The sequence below is a fragment of the Myripristis murdjan genome, chromosome 4 (genome assembly GCF_902150065.1).
Source record: "Myripristis murdjan chromosome 4, fMyrMur1.1, whole genome shotgun sequence".
In the NCBI taxonomy this organism is placed as follows: domain Eukaryota; kingdom Metazoa; phylum Chordata; class Actinopteri; order Holocentriformes; family Holocentridae; genus Myripristis; species Myripristis murdjan.
The window spans coordinates 20,710,397-20,731,170 of record NC_043983.1 but is presented as its reverse complement, the minus strand read 5'-3'; the positions used below and the strand labels follow the sequence as shown (position 1 = coordinate 20,731,170).

The window sequence follows — 20,774 nt, the reverse complement described above, 5'->3', positions numbered from 1 at the left end:
TCCAAAAACCTGAGTGTTTCTGGTGCGTATGAAAAACTTTTTTTCGCGCAATTATATTATTTGATAATAAAATTCCCAAGTACTTACTGCTAGCTGCGGTCCCAGACGCAGTCAAAGTACAGCCGCGACTGCCACATCATTTCACACGCAAAGACAACACGAACTTAGGAGATCAGTTGCCAGCATGATAACAAGGGGATAAAGTTCAAAAACACTGACGAGACCTGTATAGGCTCTATACACACACTAGTTCAGCGATGGATGGGCGGAAAAAAGGAGAAAAGCGAATAATCTTGACTTGAGAAATCAAAAAAATCATCATCACTGTTCAGGCTGTATATTTTCTGACCTTTGTCTCGGTTTATAAACATTATATCCCAGTCCATGTGTTCTCCGGCAAAGTAGAGTTGAAAATAAACACTGGAGCACGCCCTGTGGAGTTTGACAGCTGCACCCACGGAGGGATATAAAACATGAAATCACACCACGTTTAAGTGCAATTAAAAATCCCGATAGCTGCAGTTTAAATCATCCCGACCTGACAAACCACACTGTGTCATTGAATAGCCGGTTATATGTGAAACAAACAAACAAACAAAACTTTTATGTATTACGGCTTGCCACGTTGCCTGGGAGGAAGATGCAGGAGAGGCGAATATCGTCACAGTCGTCCAGATTCATAGTAGGAATCTGTTCACAGTCTACCGGTCTGCGGTCAGATTGGAAATTTCCTCAGTGATGGTTAAATACGGGAAGGAGCTCAGAGAAACTGATTCTGAGTCAGAGCTGAAAGGCAATCGGAGCTGATTTTTTTTTTTTTTTTTTTTTTTCAAATATGTAGCCTACTTCCATGTCTCATAAGAAAGGATGTAGAGCGCCCCTGCTGACCACTTATGGTGTTACTGCAAGTATCAGATAATAGACTATATCTGCACAAGTACTGGACCACCTACACAGTGCACCTACAGCAACACTTATGACATCCCATTCTAGATCCATATGCATTAATATGGAGTTGGTTCCCCCTTTGCCGCTAGAACAGGTTCCACTCTTCTGGGAAGGCTTTCTACAAGATTTTGGCGTGTGTCTGTGGGAATGTTTGCCCATTCATCCAGAAGAGTATTTGTGAGGTCAGACACTGATATTGGACAAGAGGGCCTGGCTCACAATCTTCATTTGAGTCCATCCCAAAGGTGTTGGATGGGGTTGAGGTCAGGGCTCTGTGCGGGCCAGTCAAGTCAAGTTCTTCCACACCAAACTCACCCAACCATGCCTTTATGGAGCTGCTTTGTGCACTGAGGCACAGTCATACTGGAAAAGAGAAGGGCCTTCCCCCAACTGTTCCCACAAAGTTGGAAGCAGAGAATAGTCCAAAATGTCTTGGTAAGCTGAAGCATCAAGATTTCCCTTCACTGGCACTAAGGGGTCAAGGCCAGCCCCAGAAAAACAAGCCCACAGCATTATCCCTCCTTCACCAAACTTTACAGTTGGCACAATGCAGTCAGGCAGGGAACGTTCTCCTGGCATTCACCAAACCCAGACTCATACATCAGACTGACAGATAGAGAAACGTGATTCATCACTCCACAGAACACGTTTCCACCGCTCCAGAGTCCAGTGGCGGCGTGTTTTACACCGCTCCATCTGACACTTGGCATTGTGCTTGATGATGTGAGGCTTACATGCTGCTGCTTGGCCATGGAAACCCATGCCATGAAGTTCCCGGCACACAGTTTTTGTGCTGATGTTAACACCAGAGGAGGTTTTGTAACATAACATGGTGTGCCACTTGGTGGCTGAGTTGCTGTGTTTCCTAAACGCTTTCACTCTGCAATAATACCACTTACAGTTGATGGTGGGATATCAAGTAGAGAAGAAATTTCACAAACTGACTTGTTGCAATGGTGCCATCCTATTACACTACTATTACAGCACCACTCTGGAATTCAGTGAGCTCTTTACAGTGAGCCATTCTTTCAAAAACGTTTGTAAAGGCAGACTGCATGGCTAGCTGCTTGATTTTACATACCTGTGGCAATGGGACTGAATGAAACACCTGAATTTAATGAATAAGAGGTGTTGCCCAATACTTTTATTCATATAGTATATCTTTACTGATTATCCAAATATCATATCTGTCTATATTTATGGGTAAAAGATATATGTGGAAAAATATATGTATGACCAAGCACATGAATGTCCAGTAGGCTATAAGTATTGTCCCAAACTGGAGTCTGCTGGGTCCCCATGCAGTAAAATGAGTTCCTGCTATTTCATTCAGTATGCCAATGCAAGTGGCTTTTCTGAAAAGTTTTCATTCCCCCCACTGTTATGTCCTAATCTGCTAGGCAAATACATTTGTCTTTAGATGGGGGTCAGAGGGCCAGGAGGCGGTGGGGGTGTTCTGTTGTTCTGTTGTTTGTATTCTACTTTAAAAACAGACAGAGCATCACTAACTCATTTGCTGTCCAAATGATTCTCATTTGACCTACCTACCTTGGTATATGAAGTGCTCTTGGTTGGACCTCCAGAGAAACTGTTACTCTTAGGACGATGTTACATGTGAAACTTTATCATGCAACTTGGCTCCATGCAACTGATTGGTTTTTGGAGTTCCATCCAATGAAAAACATGAACTTGGTTAATCTTGGGTACCTAGATTTTCCACAGCAAAACAGAATTTCGTAACACCATTAGAGTTGTTATTATTGCAAAATTATATGCAAAATCATTCTTCAAATTATGTGCTTCATCATCATGATTAGTCATCATTAAAAGGTATAGTCACTGATTTAATCGCTGTTTCAGATGTGATTAACATCCATTATTCTCAAGGGAGAGGGACCTTGTGATTCACTCTGACTTGCGCCTACTCACCACTGGACGTCACATGGATCAGTAGTTGCGTGTTACAGCCACTGGATGCCGCAATTGACCCGGGCAACTTGAAAAATGAAACCCTCATTTACATGTGACCAATGGGACTGGTTTATGCAAATGAGTTACGAGGACCAGACTGATTTTCCCACTGGAAGCAGAGGACGAGCCAACAGTTCTTATTATAGTCTCGGTCGCTGCACGGCCAGTCTGCCCGGACTCGTCGTTACTGGAACAACAGGAGCTGCAACTCCGCTGTGGATATTCTGGGACACCTGCCCGATCGGATGTGCAATATGACTTTTGAGGAAACCAGTGGAGATAATTCTTCAGAAAAGTATGTTAAATGCTTTTGGTGCATTGTTCTTCTCTGTGGCCATTTTTTTTTCTTTCCCGGGATGTAAAGTTTTATTTTGTTTTGTTTTGTTTAATCTGGGACCAATCTTAGATGCTGATCTCATGTAGGCGAAAGTCTGTGCTCAATCAGAGGGATAACGGGCATTTTTTTTTTTTTTTTGCATCTATTTTGTTTAACAGGTCAAGCAAGGCTTCTCCAACTATAATTTCTACTTAGGTTATTTGTTAAGGTGCTCAATATCTTGATGCCTAATCTGAATGCGTGACGAGCAAAACCCGTCCTTTCATGCTTAGTCGCAAGTTTCAGTGTGCAGCGAACAATGACCATTCAGTAGGACTAATAAGCTTGATTTAATGTTATACAGCATGCCTAGTTGCTAGTTGTTTATGTCACTAATAATGATGAACCCACCATCTCCTCAGAATGGAATCTGTGTCAAAAGCATTGGAGGAAGTCCTCAGCGCTGCGTTACCTCAAGGTTGCATCACTGTCGGGGTCTATGAGGCAGCAAAGTCACTGAATGCGTAAGTTACTACAAGTTAATATAACATGTAGACTTAGAAGACTCAGAAAAAGTATCATTTCTGCCTGAAATGCAGGTATATGTTTATATCTATACAGCTGTATCTATACTTATGTGTATGTGTGGGTGGGTGGGTGGGTGTGTTTTGGGGGGCAAATAGTAGGGGTGTAGGGGTTAGTGCTGATTGTGTTTCTGTTACTACTTCACATGAGATCAAGCCATTTTTTTAAACCATTAACCGTTGTTTTTTTTTTTTTTTCCCCTCCTACTAGAGATCCAGACAATGTGGTCTTGTGTCTGCTGGCCACAGACGAGGAGGAGGATGTGGCTCTTCAAATTCATTTCACCTTAATCCAGGCATTCTGCTGTGAGAATGACATCAACATCCTGCGAGTGAGCAACATGAGGCGTCTGGCAGAGATACTAGGTGGAGTGAAACCTGGAGGGGAGCCCATGGACTTGCATTGCGTGCTAGTTACTGTAAGTGTCATTACTCATTACTGTGTGTACTGTGGTGTGGTGTATGTATGCAGTCTGCTTCCCCTGAGACTGCTGCCTGCAACTGTTTGGCCCACCTGCAGCTGCGTCACTTTTCTCTACTGAGTTGAGCTTGCTCCCCACATTGAATTATCATGACTTTGTGAGCTCAGTAGCAGTTGTTATGATTTTGTTTACATGCAGTCAAGGTAGATCCAAGGACTGCTTGTAGCATATTAGCAGCGCCTGCCCTTGCTCTAATTCAAACTACTGAAAGACTTTGATGAGGGCGTCAATGGAAAACTACTGTCTGCTTCCTATTTATTTCATTGCTACATAGGAAGAGAATATCATATGAGAGCATGTGAGCATTTCAGCATTTGCACAATCTTTTTGCGTCAGTGCTTCCTCGATGCTCACTTCCAGTTTCAGTGCTTGCAGTGAACTCCGGGCAACAGCTGTAATGGGGAATTAAAGTATTACTGTGTTTGCACATTCCACGAATCAGCTGATAGTCACTGCATGTTGTCCTTCCTTCTCCAGAACCCTCAGTCGTCACAGTGGAAAGACCCTGCGCTGAGCAAAGTCAACAGATTCTGCAGAGACAGTCGGTGTTTGGACCAGTGGGTGCCTGTCATTAACCTGCCTGATCGATGACCCAGCAAAGACTTCAAATGTTTTGCGTGTGTTGGGGAAAAAAACAACTGCACTAGACCTGTGTTAATGTCTGTGTGGGACTTGGATGGGCTCCAGTGAAAAGAGGAATAGATGGGAGGGGCAGAAAAAGAAGATAAGGGAGAGAAACGTTCCAACACATTTCCCGGGTCAGAGTGGATTTACCAGCCGAGGAAGAGTGACTCAGCAATCTGAGTTACAGGATTTCCAAAGAATGACTGTGCCTTTCTCCGTCGAGAAAGGAAAAACCCTTTACGGGAAACTGAATCATGTGAGTGGACAAACACGTGGTGGTGAGCACACACTTGAGCACAAGACTGGGAAAGCAGACAGAGAACCTCAGTTGACAAGACTCCAAGAGCTGGACTGTGCTGGAAAGGAGCGGTCTGAGCTTGTGGCTCAAGCAATTCCTCATGAAAATTACGCCAAATCTAAGAATTTCTCTTAAAGCACATTTATTTAATGCTGTTTCGTATTTTATGACCTGTCACTCTGATCATTCAAAAGGGAAAGTCATAACAGGTTATCATAAGGGCAATGCAATGTATTAACTGGTCCACTAACTGTTTTTATGTGTTTTCATTAAATTAATGACTTGTATTTATTTTGCATAGTTTATCAAGTACTACTTTGTTGATAAGTTGAATAAAATAAATCAAAACATAAATAGTTTATGAGGTGTTTTTGACTCTGATTTACAGGCACTGCAGGTTTTGCATGCTTGAGGAAACATTAACATAACATTGCGTGCAGAGAGGACTCTCATAACCGCAGCTCACATGGGGCACACTTACTTGTTGTTCCATAGGGGCAGGGTTTTGTCCTGGCATGTCACTAGTTAGGGTTACTGTGACTATTCAACATATTTCTAGAAAATCATCTAGGTGGCCTATTCTGCAGCTTGCCTTTCTAAGACCTGGTAACAAAAAAGGCAACTTCATGCTTCATACAGTCTAAATATTAAAGTTACCTCAGTCTCAGTTCCCATACTGCAGAGGACTTTTTTGTACAGCGCTGACATGATCACTGCCACCCTTTGAGCTTTGAGTTAAATATACTTCTACAATTTGTGAGCAAATTCTGACAATTTGCCATAGTTTGATAGTTTGAGTAATGCATTGTTAAGATGAAATGAAACCAGTACTATTTATGCCTGGGAGCTATGCTGAGATTTGACCTTTGCTTTTTTTTGTAGATCTAGACATAGAGGGGAGGAGTATTCCCACTATTGTTAATTCTGCTGAGCATGGTGCAAAAAATAAAGTAAAAACAATAGCAAAGAAGCAAGAAAAAAAATACATTTTGAAGTCTCATTTGAAATAGTGCTGTCAGAGAGCACCAGAAGTTATTGGTGGGTGCACACAGAGTGGGGAGGGACAAAGCCTTCTGCACAGAGGCTCACGAAACAATGAATGCATGAGTCAGGACTATTCAGGTCTCCATGCTAGAGTTGTACAGTACTTTAACTTCATGGCTAAAAATAGTCCCGTGAATAGAGGCGCACCCCCGACCAGTGACAGTCTAACAATAGCAGTACTCCTAATTAACAGCCAGCATACACAGAGTGGCTGACCCGCCACAGTGATGTCAGTGTGAAGCCACTAAAAGAGCAACAGAGATATTAGAGGACGTGGTGCCTCAGCTCCTTACTGCTATCAGCTGGTGCTAAGCACTAGATAACAGATGGGAGAAGAGCTGGGTCAAAATGCAAGACTGTCTCCCCTCACTGGAATGGTATTTTGAGGTGTACTGGTGGGACTATACAGGGCTAGTGGTGGTGCTAAATTGACCTAGTTTTAACATTTTTCCAAAACTCTTGTGAACTCTGAAATTGCCACAGATATGGGAATGCTGCTGCAGAGCTTTATTACATGAGAGATCCACGGCCTCAAGTCAAAACAGTCTGGTCATTACCAATTCTGCAATGACTTCACAGATTTGCTGCTATGGCCTTTAAATGTCAACATTCGATAACACCAAAACATTTTTTGTACTCCGTGTGCAATGGTTTTTTTAGACAAGACATGCAAAAAAAAAACAAAAAAAGGCAGAAACACCCCCTGTCCAGCCAGCCAACTTTTCCCATCGCACAGGGAGGAGCCACAACAAAATAGGTGAGATATTGAATGGCTGTTCTGCTCTGGTCGGAGATACTGAATTACTGGCTTATCCTGCTGCTTCTCCACCAAACTGATAGGTAACACAATCATCACAACTGACATGGCCACAAAGGCCAGTCCTATCCATCATCCGATTCCAGTGAGTTACATCAATGTGGGCCAACAAATATGGCCTGACCTGTTTCTTGGTGTAACATCACACCTCTGGTTATAGGAAAGCAGAGAAAGGCTGCTAAGAGGCAAAGGGATTATTGCATAACAGGCCAGCCTTGGCTCGAGGGCACAGAAACACAGTCACACAGAAATTAGAGCAAACAAGAATGTTTACATGCTCCTGACCTGACAACAGAGAGATAAAATCATTCGCTTGTATATGGCATCTTATACAGGGATTACACGTTTTCCAAATGGCCTTATGCTCCGTATTTGGGCTGGGCAATAAGGACGAAATCAAATATCACAATATTTTTGGCCAAACACCTCAGTACTGATGTTTTGACAATACTGTAGAGATGACTATTGGTGCTTTCATAAAACATTTACACAATAACGTTTTTCATAAACACTCATTTGTTATGTGGATATGATGTCCAAACAGGCAGAGACACATAATCAAACAGCTAGTCTAATGGGTTCAGAAAACTGCATCACTTTCCTTCACTTATATCACAGTATTGATAATATATCAATATATTGCTCAGTCTTACTCCATATTGCTACTTCAGTAAAAAAAAAAAAAAAAAGTGCAAATATAGGTAGCTAGCAGGTTATTTACTTAGTTTACAATTTTTGATTGAATGAGCAAATTTCTTATTTTGGGCAAGAGTGTGCTGTGGTCCGCATAATAAATATGTCTGTGTATCAACAAGCATCATTTGTTTACTTTTTGTAGTCTTGATCATATCATTGTACCTTGATCATATTTATGTCCAATGAACAACATACAGGAAGTTACACAGTCAGTCTGATAAACAAATATCATCTTTGAATGAGTACAGTTGCAAGTAGGCTAAATACTGTGTACTTTTGTGCACACTTGAACCAACCCAAACCTGAAAACCATTGTGTGTATATCTGCCATGTCAAGGTCTCAGTGCACATTCATACTGCGAGAAGAAAAGGGAAGATTAAAAAAAGATATTAAATAAAAAAAAACTCTGACAATGTGGGGCTTTGCTTTCATTTCATCTCAAATTGATCCAATGCAAACGTGCAATTCAAGCTGTCTAAATAACATGCCGCAAAAGGGAAACATAACACTGGCTGCTAATTCATTTGCGTTCATAGAAATAGTAATTAAAGATGGCAGTTTATAATAATTATGTTATTAAAGGTCTTAGTCATGTCACTTCACATCCAAACACAAAACAGTGTTGGTGCACCAGAGCTCTCTGTATGTTAAGCTCTCTGACAGTCTGACTTGGTAATCAATATAATTAAAATACTTGACTTTGCCTCTCTGGGCAGAGATTCTCAAAATTACTTTTTTCCAGCTCCATCACCCATGGGAACCCCCAGTTTCCTGCTTGACATGTAAACATGAACAAGTCTCCCACCCTCTCAAAACAAATCCTAGAACTACTCCAGTGATGGTGCATGGGAGTTGTTTATAGGGCACATTTTCTGATTCACAATGACTGACATTACAATATATTTCATATAATTACATAGTAGTAATCTGGGTATAATATGAACTCATGGCCTGTGAGCTCATAATCTTTACATTTTGGCTGATTGTGATATCACAATTAAGCAATTATGAATATTTAAAGTAGTAAAGTCAAACCTGTTCTTCTATCTTAAATCAAATAAAACTATTCATTTAAATGACTTGTTTTCATTACATTTATTAGAGTTTACCAAACACAGGTAAAGGCAAAATGTGACATGATTTGCGACAGCATCACTTAGTAAAGTGAGAAATTACATACAACAGACATTAGGGGGTGTTTTTCTAATAATAATAATAATAATAATAATAATAATAATAAAAAATGATAAATTTGTTAATATTTGCTGGCAATACATCAGCTACCAAAATGAAATAATCATTTTTACTTCAAAGGGATGAACTGAAGTGGTAAAACAGAAATCCAGAGTTGAGGTTTGACTAAATCAGCAAAAAACAATTTCCATCAAACACACAGAACACTACAAAATTCAGGAACATGTAGTGCCATAGCCACTGCTTAGAGATACCTTAATGTGGTTTACTAGTTACAATTAGCTATTTTGAAATATGGTGTTGTCCATAATGTTAACAGCCCACTGTATAATAAGATATACTCCCTTCATCAAAAGGGCCTTCATTATTCACAGTATTAGCCGACAGCACTTGTGGAATGCAACTAAAAGGTAGGTGAGAGGTCGAAGCACAATACTTCATTAAGGCCCTGGCTGGTTAAGTCGCAAAATTAGTTGCCTCTGTTTGTCATGAGCGCAAACACACAACTAATATCAATAAACTCACAGGCATATATTCCAAGTCATACACATACATAGTAAAAGAACAGAAATAAATCACTACCGATAGTAACCGTGAGAGCTTCAAATGTAGCAGAGCAGTTGTAAACATGGATAGTTTAAACCTCAAAAACATCATAACAGTCATCACATGTTCACAGGTTTCATAGTGTCTCAATGGTACATCTCAGATTAGCCTAAACTCTTCTGAGAGAAACCTCTGGCCAAAAAAAAAAAAAAAAAAATTATGATCCGTCGAGCAGAGCATTTCCTTCAGTGGTGGTAGATCTAATAAGGTGGCACAGGTTGATGATGGCCTCTCTCTGAATAGTTTTTTTTTTTTTTTTTTTTTTTAATACATGCAAGGAGTGCCTCATACAAAATGGTCATATCTGAACGTACAATGTTTCATATTGCTACTTTATCTCATGGTATATGTCACAATAGACGTTAACAATAGACTCACGCATTCATTTCTAAGGCAAATTCATGAAAAGACAAACAAACAAACAAAAAACAGTAACAATAATGGCCCAGACTTGAAGTCAGTGAGGAGAATCTACCCATGTGGTATCAACAACATCACAATTTAGAGACATTATTCAAACAGTCAGCATGCATTATCACATCTGACAGCTTAGCATTGCAATATAAATATAGCTAATTTGGGCTGCACGATATTGGATGAAGCTGAGATTGGAACATAAAAAAATTCAGGAACTTTCAACAGATACATGTGGTATCTGTGTATACAACAACTTTAAAATCTGACTAAATTACATTATAATCAGACTGCCTGTTCTTATGCAATAGTCATTGAAAACAAGAGTCTTGCCAGTTTTCCTTTTATATCAAGCAGCAGCAAAAAAGCTGCAGCATGACATGTTTGAGTTAATTTGCCTCACTTGACATCTCACCTTCTGCAATGTGACTATTGCACATGCGGATGTCACAATGTCGATGCTGAAATGATATATCGTGCAGCCCTTGTTGTAACATCTGGGGGGAAAAAACAAAAGCTTTAAGACTAAGACTTACAAAAGAAACTTTCAAAATATTTTAAATAAAAATCTAGTCTACTTATAAAGTGAATTGTTGGTCTCTGAAACTCAAATGGTCAAAATAATAATCATAAAGATAATTATATATAATGACATATTCTTAAGGCCAGTAAATACTGAAGTAGTTTCTGAATGTGACAAATTAAGATGAACCTGCAAAGCCAGAACTCTTTTTTACCTTGACAATTATTTTCACACAACCATGCTGATGGAGGCATATCTAACCCTAACCTTCTGATTCAGATGTGACAGACAATTTTCATAGACAGTAATTCATCACTATGGCTTGACCAGAAAAGACAACTATGGGTAGGGGCCGTGCGTCACTGGCAAAAGGACCTTTGCCCTTTCCATTTTCTACTCCCGTGGTGGACGGTGCATTTACATTGAGAACATTCATTATCAGGAGCCCACAAACTAGATTAACTGCTTCCTAAAGCAAGGCTGCGGTGAGACTGATGAGACTGAGGGGTGAAGACAGAAAGGTTAAAACTGAATGGATTGGAAATTTAGGAGGCTTGTTTATGCATGCTGTGATGACTAGAGGATAAGAGCCCCCAGCCCACCCCCGAGATCTTTTCAGCAGAGAACTAGAGTCTAAATTACATCGAGTAAAACTGTGGAGACACACCAATCACCACTGAGCCTTGACACGGCCTTTTATTAATCTTTGTTTGAACCAAAGTCATTTTTAGGCTAGAGCTGCTGACTTCTACACGTTGTCTCTCGGCGCTCTTTGGTGTACCTGGAATCTGAACGAAAGGCAGACTAGCATACATTCCTTATCAAACTGCAACAGTTGTGAAAACACAACAAAATGAGGACAGGTAAAGGGGGAATTGGCCTTAAGGCAAGTTGTGAACAGCATAACTATCAGCTTTTTCCCTAAATAAGAATCAAAATAAAAAGCAGCAAGAGTTCAGGTGTACCGCTACAATATAGTGCAAGGCTTCTTGTCCTTGAAAGGGTTCTCTGAGGCGGGGACGCCCATGAGTAGTGGGTCGTTCTTGGCATGTTCTCCGCAGTAGTGCATGAGGTCCGACGAAGCCTTGGACACCTGCAAAAGCCGTCAGCGCATGCATGTATTTACACCGACACATAAACAGCAGAATTAGGCTATTCAATGTGTGTGACTCTGAATAAAAATATATAGACTGTACCTTTATTCTCTCTATGCTGGCCTCTATCCTCAGCTGCTGCACTGTCCGCCTGGCATGAGCTATGCTACTGGAACTCTGCATTTTCGATGACATTGCAGTCCTCAAACAGCTGTGCTCAAACCTGCGTCAGAACAAACACATATATACATTCATATTCACAGGGTTAGGGTTAGGGATAGGGGGGTATTTTTGTGAAATATACACAGGAAATACTCCTTGAGCCCAACAATGCTATAGTGTAATAAATCTATTCAAGTGTTTCCTGGCAACAGGATGTTTCTATGGGTAAGAAGCAATAATGAGGTCATGCCATTGCTCAAAGTATAGCCCAGTATCTTATTGCATTTACAGAAATTCAACAAGTTTATAACATACATAAACAGATTTGACTGTTTGTTTGTTTGTTTTTTTGCTTGTGGTACACCAGACTTTAATTTGTTATTATAAGAAAGCAATCAAGTAAGCTTAATTATGTAGCTGCTTTCGTACACAATGCACAGTGAAATTCAAAGGGCTTTACATTAAGATATGAAAAGGCGAGGGCGTAAAATCAGAAAAACAAAAACAAAAATAACAATGCATGGAAACGTACAAGTAATAACTAACTAAATCAAAGCCAAATTAGCATTTCAGGTCCTGTGTTAATGAAGCCATAAATAATTACTAAATTCATGAAATCAGCATTCTGTCTTATAAACATAGTACTTACTGCTGCAAGAGTAGGTTTATACAATATGGCAGTAAGTACAGGACACTCAGCCACCGGCAAGTGAAATTCAATTCAAGTTACTGTACTAGTGTTCCAGCTGCGCAATTTCCCAAAAGCAACAGCTGATTAAATCTGGAATTGATTTAACATACGTAAAAGTGGTGTCTCAAGACATAACAGACTCCTATTTCACAATTCACACTTGCAGGATACAAGGGGTTGCTCTTGTTGCGTTATTAATTCACCGCCTTTGCTGCTCTAAAGAGAAGCAGGCGGGTTTCTTGTTTCACACACTGGCACAAGCAAATTACAGCTCAAAAGTAAACATGATTTGCAGCTTGGAGAGACCGACAGCCTGTGGCATCATGTTTCTTTTCTGTTTGCAACATGGGAGAGATGGTTTCCTAGAAAAAGAGTTGAGCAAGTTCTAATGCAACAAGAACACTGTTTTCAAGCTACCACAGGCAAAGGCCGCCAAACAATAAATGACATAATTTCCTCATATCTGTGTAAGCAACTACAATTCAACAGAAACAGGCTGGAGCTCATGCTCGTTGGCTGTAATGACCATAATACACAATAAATGGTTTTCCGTACTTTGTGCGACTGGCAAAAATGATCCTTGGCACGTGGTGAGGTCAGTGTTAGCTTTATGCTTTGGTGAAGGATTTTATGGAGGAGGACAGGCTGAAACGGAAGAGAGATGAAACATGGACAGCTACAGTGCAGAGAACAGAGAGCAGACGAGACTGTGCATTTCTCTAATCCCCCCACCCACTCCCTTCCGCTTCCTCCACAGGAAGCAGTATCAACAGCTACCCTCTGAAGTATAAATGATTAAATATGGTGTGGCAGCTTTAAAAATAGAGGGACTGCACACAGGCCTCTGTAAATAACCAAAGAAACACAAAGCTTGGCTGCTGTATGAGTGTATAACTTTTGAAATCTGTCTTGATATAGTTGACATTGCAAAATCATTTCGCAAAGTTGTAAAAGAGCTTCAAGGTGTCCTGAAGACTGTCTAATAATTGAGCCACATGCACAGAACACTTTGTGCACTGCTGTACTAAATGTGCAAAATCTCACGATTACATCTGCCTTGGTAGTTTTTGTTTTAATAACGTGCAGTTACTGTTCCATGGTGCTTCAAAGTATGTCATGGCTCTGTAACACAGCCAACTCCAGTTTCTAAACCCTCAGCTGCTCGACTGCTGCACTAGCCTGGCAAGAGCGGACACAGGAAGTGGAACAGCTGCGTCAGAGCGGGGCTGCTCCCCACCCACCGACGTCTGCAGGGATACTGCGTGACGCCAGCGGCAGGAGCTCTATAGGTTTGTAAGGAGGCACTTGAGGCGTAATGAGCAGTAAAGAAGGCAAATTCTTAACCGGGCTATTGTCTGCCAACTCATTGAGCCATTGTTGTGTGTCAGCTCACACTAGTGACCTTAAACTGACACTAATGCAGACCAGGGAATAAATCCAGATCACTGTGCTCAGTTTTTTGCTGCTCGGCACGCTCATTTGCAATTTTTGCAAGGTTACACGCATTTTGAGTGGTTTTTGAGACTAAAGGATTGGATTTTATGAGATTATGAGAGTGGCTGCCATTTATTTAAAACTGTCTGAATTACTCCGTCTCACCTGTCACTCATCTTGTCACACTGTTTGTATGCGCACTGTGGTGGCACTGCATGCAGACTAAACTCCACTGACATATCTGGTTTTGAATGTCCACAACAGGAGCAAAGTTTGACTTTTTTGCATCCCGACCTGTTACTTATTGTATTGTGGTTTCAGTGGCTTTTGTCAGTGGCTGACAAAAGTCGCATTGAAAGAATAATTGTAGCCTGCAAGTTTGGCAGCTGGCATGAAAAGAGGGAATGGGATTGCGAACAGATTTCTATACCTAAGGCCCAGTTTTACTGACATTCCTGAGGGAGATTTCATCTACAAATGAATACACACAATGCTGTGCAAATTTTAACCAGGGCTGATGATTCTCTCTCTGAAGCATGGTCAAACACAGAAAGCTGGCTGACATGAATAAGAAAAACATTTTGAAGAGCTATTAAACAATCTGTATATCCTTGAGCAGTGTACTGTTGCCCACTTCATGCCCTGTTGGCAGAACATAGCTTTTGGCTGGTGCGGCATGTTCCACCACCAGTGAGGCAGAGACTATGCAGACTCTTCCCCTCAGGTCAGATGTGTCAGAAGAGACGTCATACCCAGCGGTCAGCCTGGCAGAGGTGGATGAGGTCAGAACACACACTCGCAGCAGTATCAGCTCTTTCCTCTGGTTTTGGGCACACACAGGCTTTGCTGTGTGGCTATTCTCTGGGAGCTGTCTGATCCAATGAGGTTCATGGCCTCAAATCCTCAAAATGTTCTTTCAAACAAGCCCCCTATTCCTGTGCAGCTGAAGCCAGGGCAAGGCCACCTTTAGGGTACCCCTGCCAGTTCAGAGAGATGGTAATATTCCCACTTAATAAATAAATAAACAGCAGACTGCCTGTAGTATTAGTGCCTCGAGGCATTTCAACAATCTGACTTCATTACAAGGCCTATATTATTTATAGGTATACATATACAGTCATTACTAACTGATGACTTTCTTGTGGAGAAACATCATCATGTCCAACCACATCAAACATTACAACTATAAAGTCCACTTACATGAAAACTACCTTCATGCTAGTTAAATGCCGTAAACACTGCAGTAAAATAATAACAGTCAGCGTTTTATGTTTACATGTAAAATCTGAAAATGCATAAAAATATCTTTTAGCTGTTGTTTATTTGTCACAGAATCTCTCTTTTGAATTAAATGTTCAGACTCAAAAGAGGCCCGTAAAACAATTACAAATAAACAAAATCCAGTAGTGGATAAATCTGGCACTGCACAATCTGGCACAAGTTATGTGATTCCAGAGTTGGCCTCTAAAATCCCTCTAGCTAGGAGAATATCTGACATGCCCACTCTGCATCTAAGCTGTGCCTACGATGTAAGCATGTGGAACACTGAGACCATTGATACAAAATATATTAATATTTGCCGTCTTGCCACAGAGCAATTTTTTTTATGTGGCTGCGGGGTGTGCACAGGTGGGCTGCAACAGCGCCAAGAAAAAGGTCCTGATGAGTTTGTAACAGCAAGGGTTGCCTTGTATTGTGTAACTCGAATCACAGCTTAGGCCAGACACTCTAACAACAACAACACAATTGAATCACTTTTATCAGATTAAAATACTTTCTGTACTTCAAAATGGAACAATGGCTATCTAGCTTGTGATGTTAAGCACTATATGTCCCTCTAAAGTAAGTAATATAACTATAATACAGTGTGGTATCTGTTGTAGTGACATTAATACTGTGATAGCTAAAGAAGACAGTGCAAATACACAAACATGCACTGTGTACATAAATTATAAGGGTATTATTCAGTGGCCGGGACGGAGGGGTAGGGGAAGAAAGACTTGCCTAGATGATTTCTTATCAGCTGGCCTGTTCCTAAACTGCTGGGTAATGGGAGAGTGAGCAGCTCCATTATCTGTCCTAAACACCGGTAAACTGCTTGGCAACAATACCGCCGGGCTTAACAGTCCACTTCTGGGGCAGGATCTATGGCTGACTCTACAATAAGCTCTCTGGCTTACTCTCATTTGAGAGGCATGGTAACAATGCAGACATGCTATCAGTATTGTGCCACACTCAGGACAGCTATTTGAGCACTGTGTACAACAGAGGCACCCAACCAGGAGTCCAGAGGTTTTACAAGTTTAACTGCGCCCTCATAAGCACTAATCGCAGACAGCCTGATGCTATCTGCGAGCCAGACTGTCCAGAAGCATGGGCCAGTCAGGCGTGAAGAGGAAAGAGACAGGCTTGTTCTCAAAGCTCCCTCAGAGAAACCAGCACATACTGTGCGGTGGAGTGGAGATTATTTTTGGTGGAGACAGAATGTGTGAGTAATGCTATCACACTGCTATCAGTGCAGGCACATCATCGATTATGGACTTTGATGGTGACAGATTCTGAAAGGTTTTATGGGCACTGTTTAAACAGCTCTAAAGATCTGCTGTGTGAAGTGAGCCGACATGAAAAGAAATGCAAAAGGTGTTGCATGCACAGTGTTGACTAAAACAGGATACAAGGGTTCCAAAGCATTGAGTCAGAGGCTGTGAGTCTCTCCCTGGGCTCCACAGAGGCATTCCCTTCAGTTTACCTTTCCCTTGAGCGCTGCAGGGGCACGCCACACCTTTACTGAGGGTGAGGTCAGATATAGGACAAAAGATTCTCACTCCAGTCTCAGCCATCCTGTCCTCTCTCTTCCCACCTGGGCCCCATGTGCAGAAAAACAGGTTCCTTTGTGCGCATATGTGTGTGTGTGTGTGTGTGTGTGTGTGTGTGTGTGGTGGTAGTGGTGAGGGGTGGGGGTTCCGGTCAAATGCTGCAGACAGTGGCAGTCCTTAAAAGTTCAAAGCTCTGAGTAATATGTTTTTGATTCTGTGAGAAATAAGTCCATCTATGGCCTCTCAAACAAACGCTTCACAGAGGTATAGTGAGTAACATCCTTGGATTAAGGTTCTCTTTGAAGTGTAGGCGACTCTCCTTTCATGTGCTTGGGAGTCAATGCAAGGCAAGCAGCTAAAAAGCCCTAAACCAGGTGCTGCTCCCTACACTCTGCATCATCATGCATGTGCTCAAACTTTCCCCTCATGCAATTCTACTTTGATTGTTTTCCAGAAACTGTGGCTTTTTGTCTCTGCAGATTTGGCATTCTAGAGACTGAGAGATCACTTTGATTTGACACAGAGAGAGAAGTGAAAGACCATGAGAAGGCACGACAGAAAGAAAATGCCCCAGCATGTCTGCAGCAGCAAGTCTGGATGGCCAGATGCAACAAAATATGCCACCAGCTGCTTCTATTAATACATAACTGCTCACATGTGAATGAAGGGAGGCTGTGAGGCGAACCTGTTGCATGGTGAGTATTCCCCTTTGAGAGGAGCCTTCTTGCCAAAATGTTTCACGGGTTTTTATTTTAAATCTGCCAACACTTGATTTGGAATAAATACAGGGCAGTGGGGCGATTACACCATTTTTTTCAATAAAAAAATACAAACACTGCACAGCCAGAGAGCTGAGGGTGGTGAGGGATATCTATTCCTGTTGTTTTGCAGACTGTATTAGCTTAATTTAGATACTGGAAACACCTAATAACTTTGCTGTCATCGCAATAAATCCTCTGAGAGCAAGAGACAGTCTCGGCTCAGACAGAACGTGTGCGTGGCTCCAAGAGCGCCCTCAGGGTCTGGCTGAGCATAACAGTTAACCCTGTCTCCCGCCTGATCCACCCCAGTGTGAGCCGTCATGTCGCCTGTCTATGCCTTATCTGTTGTACACAGTCCAATGGAAGACAACAGAGCCATACCAAGTGGCTCCACTTACTGAGAGTTGACTGGTTCATTATTTTGCTCACCCTGTCTGCCTATGCACACTGGAGTCAGGAGGGAAAAATTTACAAGCCTGAGGGCTAAGACAGAAGACAGTACACCAGTGACTGAACCTGTGTATGTTCCTGTTTGTGCGTCTGCGTCTGTGTCTCTATGTGTGACACAGGCTCGGTTTCATTCCTTCCTCAGACAATTGTGAATGGATCTGAATGTGTGTGAAACTTGGAGAGGCTTTCCTGAGACCGGTCAGAGACTGTGGTCGTTCTGGTAAATGCTTACTGTGCAAGGTGGGTCATGCTATTTCCTGTTGAGTGGGAGACTTGAAAGACATGAGATCTTTACGCCATTGATATCACCGCTACAAAATGCACCAGGCTGTCTCCGCCCTATCATGGGAGAAAAACTCCCACCACCAAGAAAAAAAAGCCTGCAGCAGTTGACTGCATTTGTTCAAATCCCCCAAGAGGGAAAAGTTAGCAGAATGAAAAAGTCCCCTCTCCCACCAATACAGTTCTTCCTGGTGCCCGGGGCAGTCCTGGATCTGCATGGGTCTCCCCGACAACTGAGCTTTGTCTAGACAGAAGCCAATGCTCAGCTCACTGGATAGGAATTCAGTAAACCCACAGCCCCTCATTCTCACACTACCTTTAGCCTGCCTCTCTCACATGGCACCAAACAACCAAGTCATAGCTCTCATTGTTACAATAATCCAGCGCTTACCCTCCAACCAAATGCAGCACCCTGTCATTCAGGACAATAACCCACGGTGTAACTATCTCATTATGAAAATCGGTCTATCCTGCTGAGCAGCATGTTTCCCCTGCATAAAAATTAGGCCTTTTCAGGTCTAACTATGACAGAAAGTGAACATAAAAGAAAAGAAACAGGCTGCAGAAAACCTAACGGAGATTGCTCTATTTAGGTCTTCTATTACTAGGAATGACATTTAATGGGCCGTATTTATACAATATATGGGTTTTCTTGGTTAACATCATTTAGTTGTCCTAACGCAATCAGGGCTGCAACATACACCAAACATTTCTGCTTCAGCACGTATAAAAGGCATAGAGAACTGAATAAAGTCTGCATAAATGGCATGTTTCTGCAGGGAAAACGTCATTAACTATACTTGGTACTTTCCCAGCCATACTGTCACATGGAAAGCTGACATTTCCAAGTAATTCCTTCAAGGTTACCGACACAGAGTACTTTCACCTTTCCCCTATTTCCTCAGACGCACAGGCCTAACCAACTTGTCCTAAGACTGCATGCAAAGCAGAACTTTTGCTGATCACAACACTTTGTTCTAGTCAAGCAGTATGACTCATACATTCCCAGTTTAATTTACAAATTGTCATTAGAAGAAAACAGATGTAAGGCATTTAATATCTGCAGTGACTGCAGGACTTGGAAAATCACTTAATTCTTTGATGATGTGCAGGAGGTGCACAACATTGTGATGCAAAGACATTCGTGGTAATTTTCAGCCAATTAGGCTAGTATGAGCAAAGCAAAAAACACCATCTAGCATTCCTTAAGCCAATTTCTGGCGCAAAAAAAAAGGTTGAAGCAGCAAATATAAGCCGCAATGCACTGAAGGTATCACCATCATTCCAGTGTTGAAATGGACTGTGGGCAGACAAGAGTGCATATACACAAACAAGCATGTGCAGACACACTCACACAGATAATTTCTCATGCATACTAAGCTTATTTTTCTTCTTTTAATTGGTCCTATTGCTAAGGAAGGTGCCTATTCTGCTGGCTCAGTTAAATAGTTTCTCTGATTAACCATCTGCCAGTACTGTACTACTAATGCCTCTTGAAAACACTTTTTCTGTCCATACTGAGTTAGATATGGTATTCATGCAGTATATAGCTCGCCTCAAAAAAAAAAAAAAAAAAAAAAAAAAAAAAAAAAAAGCAAAATCAAGGCTGTTCAGGATTGATGCCAATGTCTGCTCAAAATTTCTGTTTATAACTGCAAAATTTTCTGGATTCTGAAATTAGTTAAACTTGTTTTGGGATTATGAAGATTAAAAAGCTTCGAGACAGCTGTATACTGAGCCATGACAGAAGCCCATAAACAGAAAAGAGACTGAATGAAGACTATCTCCCTGTTCCCACAGTAAAGTGTGAGGGAGGATGATATAATCATGACATGCCTGCGACTGAGGGGAAGGTGTTGGTAGGATGATAGGGAGCGTTTTTCACTGCCTGCCACCTGACTGCTTATCACGACTAACAAAAGACACAGAGAGAAGGAGAGAGAATAAGGGGAGGGATGGGAAAAAAACACAGCCTCCTGACCTCATCAACAGGAAAGACACTCCCACCCCCTTCTCCTTCCTGTGAACTTTGGAGCACACCAGAGCTGAGTGAGCACTAAATGGTGCATAATGAGCAGCCTTGGGGGAGGCAGGGGAGAGGACAGTGGACTTAAGGGCTGCAGGGGTGGATATCATGCCCAAAGTGTTTTTAGTTTTTTAGTTTCTACGACATGTCCCAGTCTGGAAGCCACCTCACTGTGGCCCTGCAGTCCTAATGTATTAGTAATCTGCCCTTTGCCCCTGAAAGTTATTACGAAGCTGGAAGTTTCTCTACTTGGGACCAAAGAATTTGCATACACATTGACTTGAGAGGGACAAAACAATGAAACAGGTCTCATTAAACAAGCATCCCAACCATCCACTGCACTAACAACGCTCTAGGGTCAATGAATGCAGCCATAGTGCAGTTTGCCAAAGTAAGCATACAGAGGCATGATCTGCTCTCCTGAATGTAACCATTTGTGACAAAATTGCTGTTATTCACTCCGAATTTCAATAAAATCAATATAACGTTAGATGGACACTCTATGAAGGCATCAATCAGTTGCAGTCCAATTTGGTTTAA

At 41.6% G+C, this 20,774-nt stretch overlaps 2 protein-coding genes across 4 annotated transcripts in view; one reads left to right on the top strand and one right to left on the bottom strand.

The window, feature by feature from the left end:
* The first annotated feature begins 3,080 nt into the window (after positions 1 to 3,080).
* On the top strand, positions 3,081 to 5,596 carry gadd45ab (growth arrest and DNA-damage-inducible, alpha, b). The gene is made up of 4 exons (XM_030050562.1): positions 3,081 to 3,214; positions 3,658 to 3,759; positions 4,031 to 4,238; positions 4,779 to 5,596. Exons 1-4 carry the CDS (start codon positions 3,165 to 3,167, stop codon positions 4,890 to 4,892), a joined length of 474 nt encoding a protein of 157 aa, XP_029906422.1. The 5' UTR covers positions 3,081 to 3,164; the 3' UTR covers positions 4,893 to 5,596.
* Positions 5,597 to 8,861: 3,265 nt separating this feature from the next.
* gng12b (guanine nucleotide binding protein (G protein), gamma 12b) overlaps positions 8,862 to 20,774 on the bottom strand; it is a 29,206-nt gene continuing 17,293 nt past the window's right edge. For all 3 annotated transcript variants that reach the window (XM_030049531.1, XM_030049532.1, XM_030049530.1), the window contains exons 3-4: positions 11,715 to 11,835; positions 8,862 to 11,611 (exon numbers count right to left, since the gene is read on the bottom strand). In XM_030049531.1, coding sequence (XP_029905391.1) covers positions 11,486 to 11,611; positions 11,715 to 11,807 — 219 coding nt within the window. In that variant the 5' untranslated portion in view covers positions 11,808 to 11,835 and the 3' untranslated portion in view covers positions 8,862 to 11,485. The remainder of the gene's footprint in view (positions 11,612 to 11,714; positions 11,836 to 20,774) is intronic.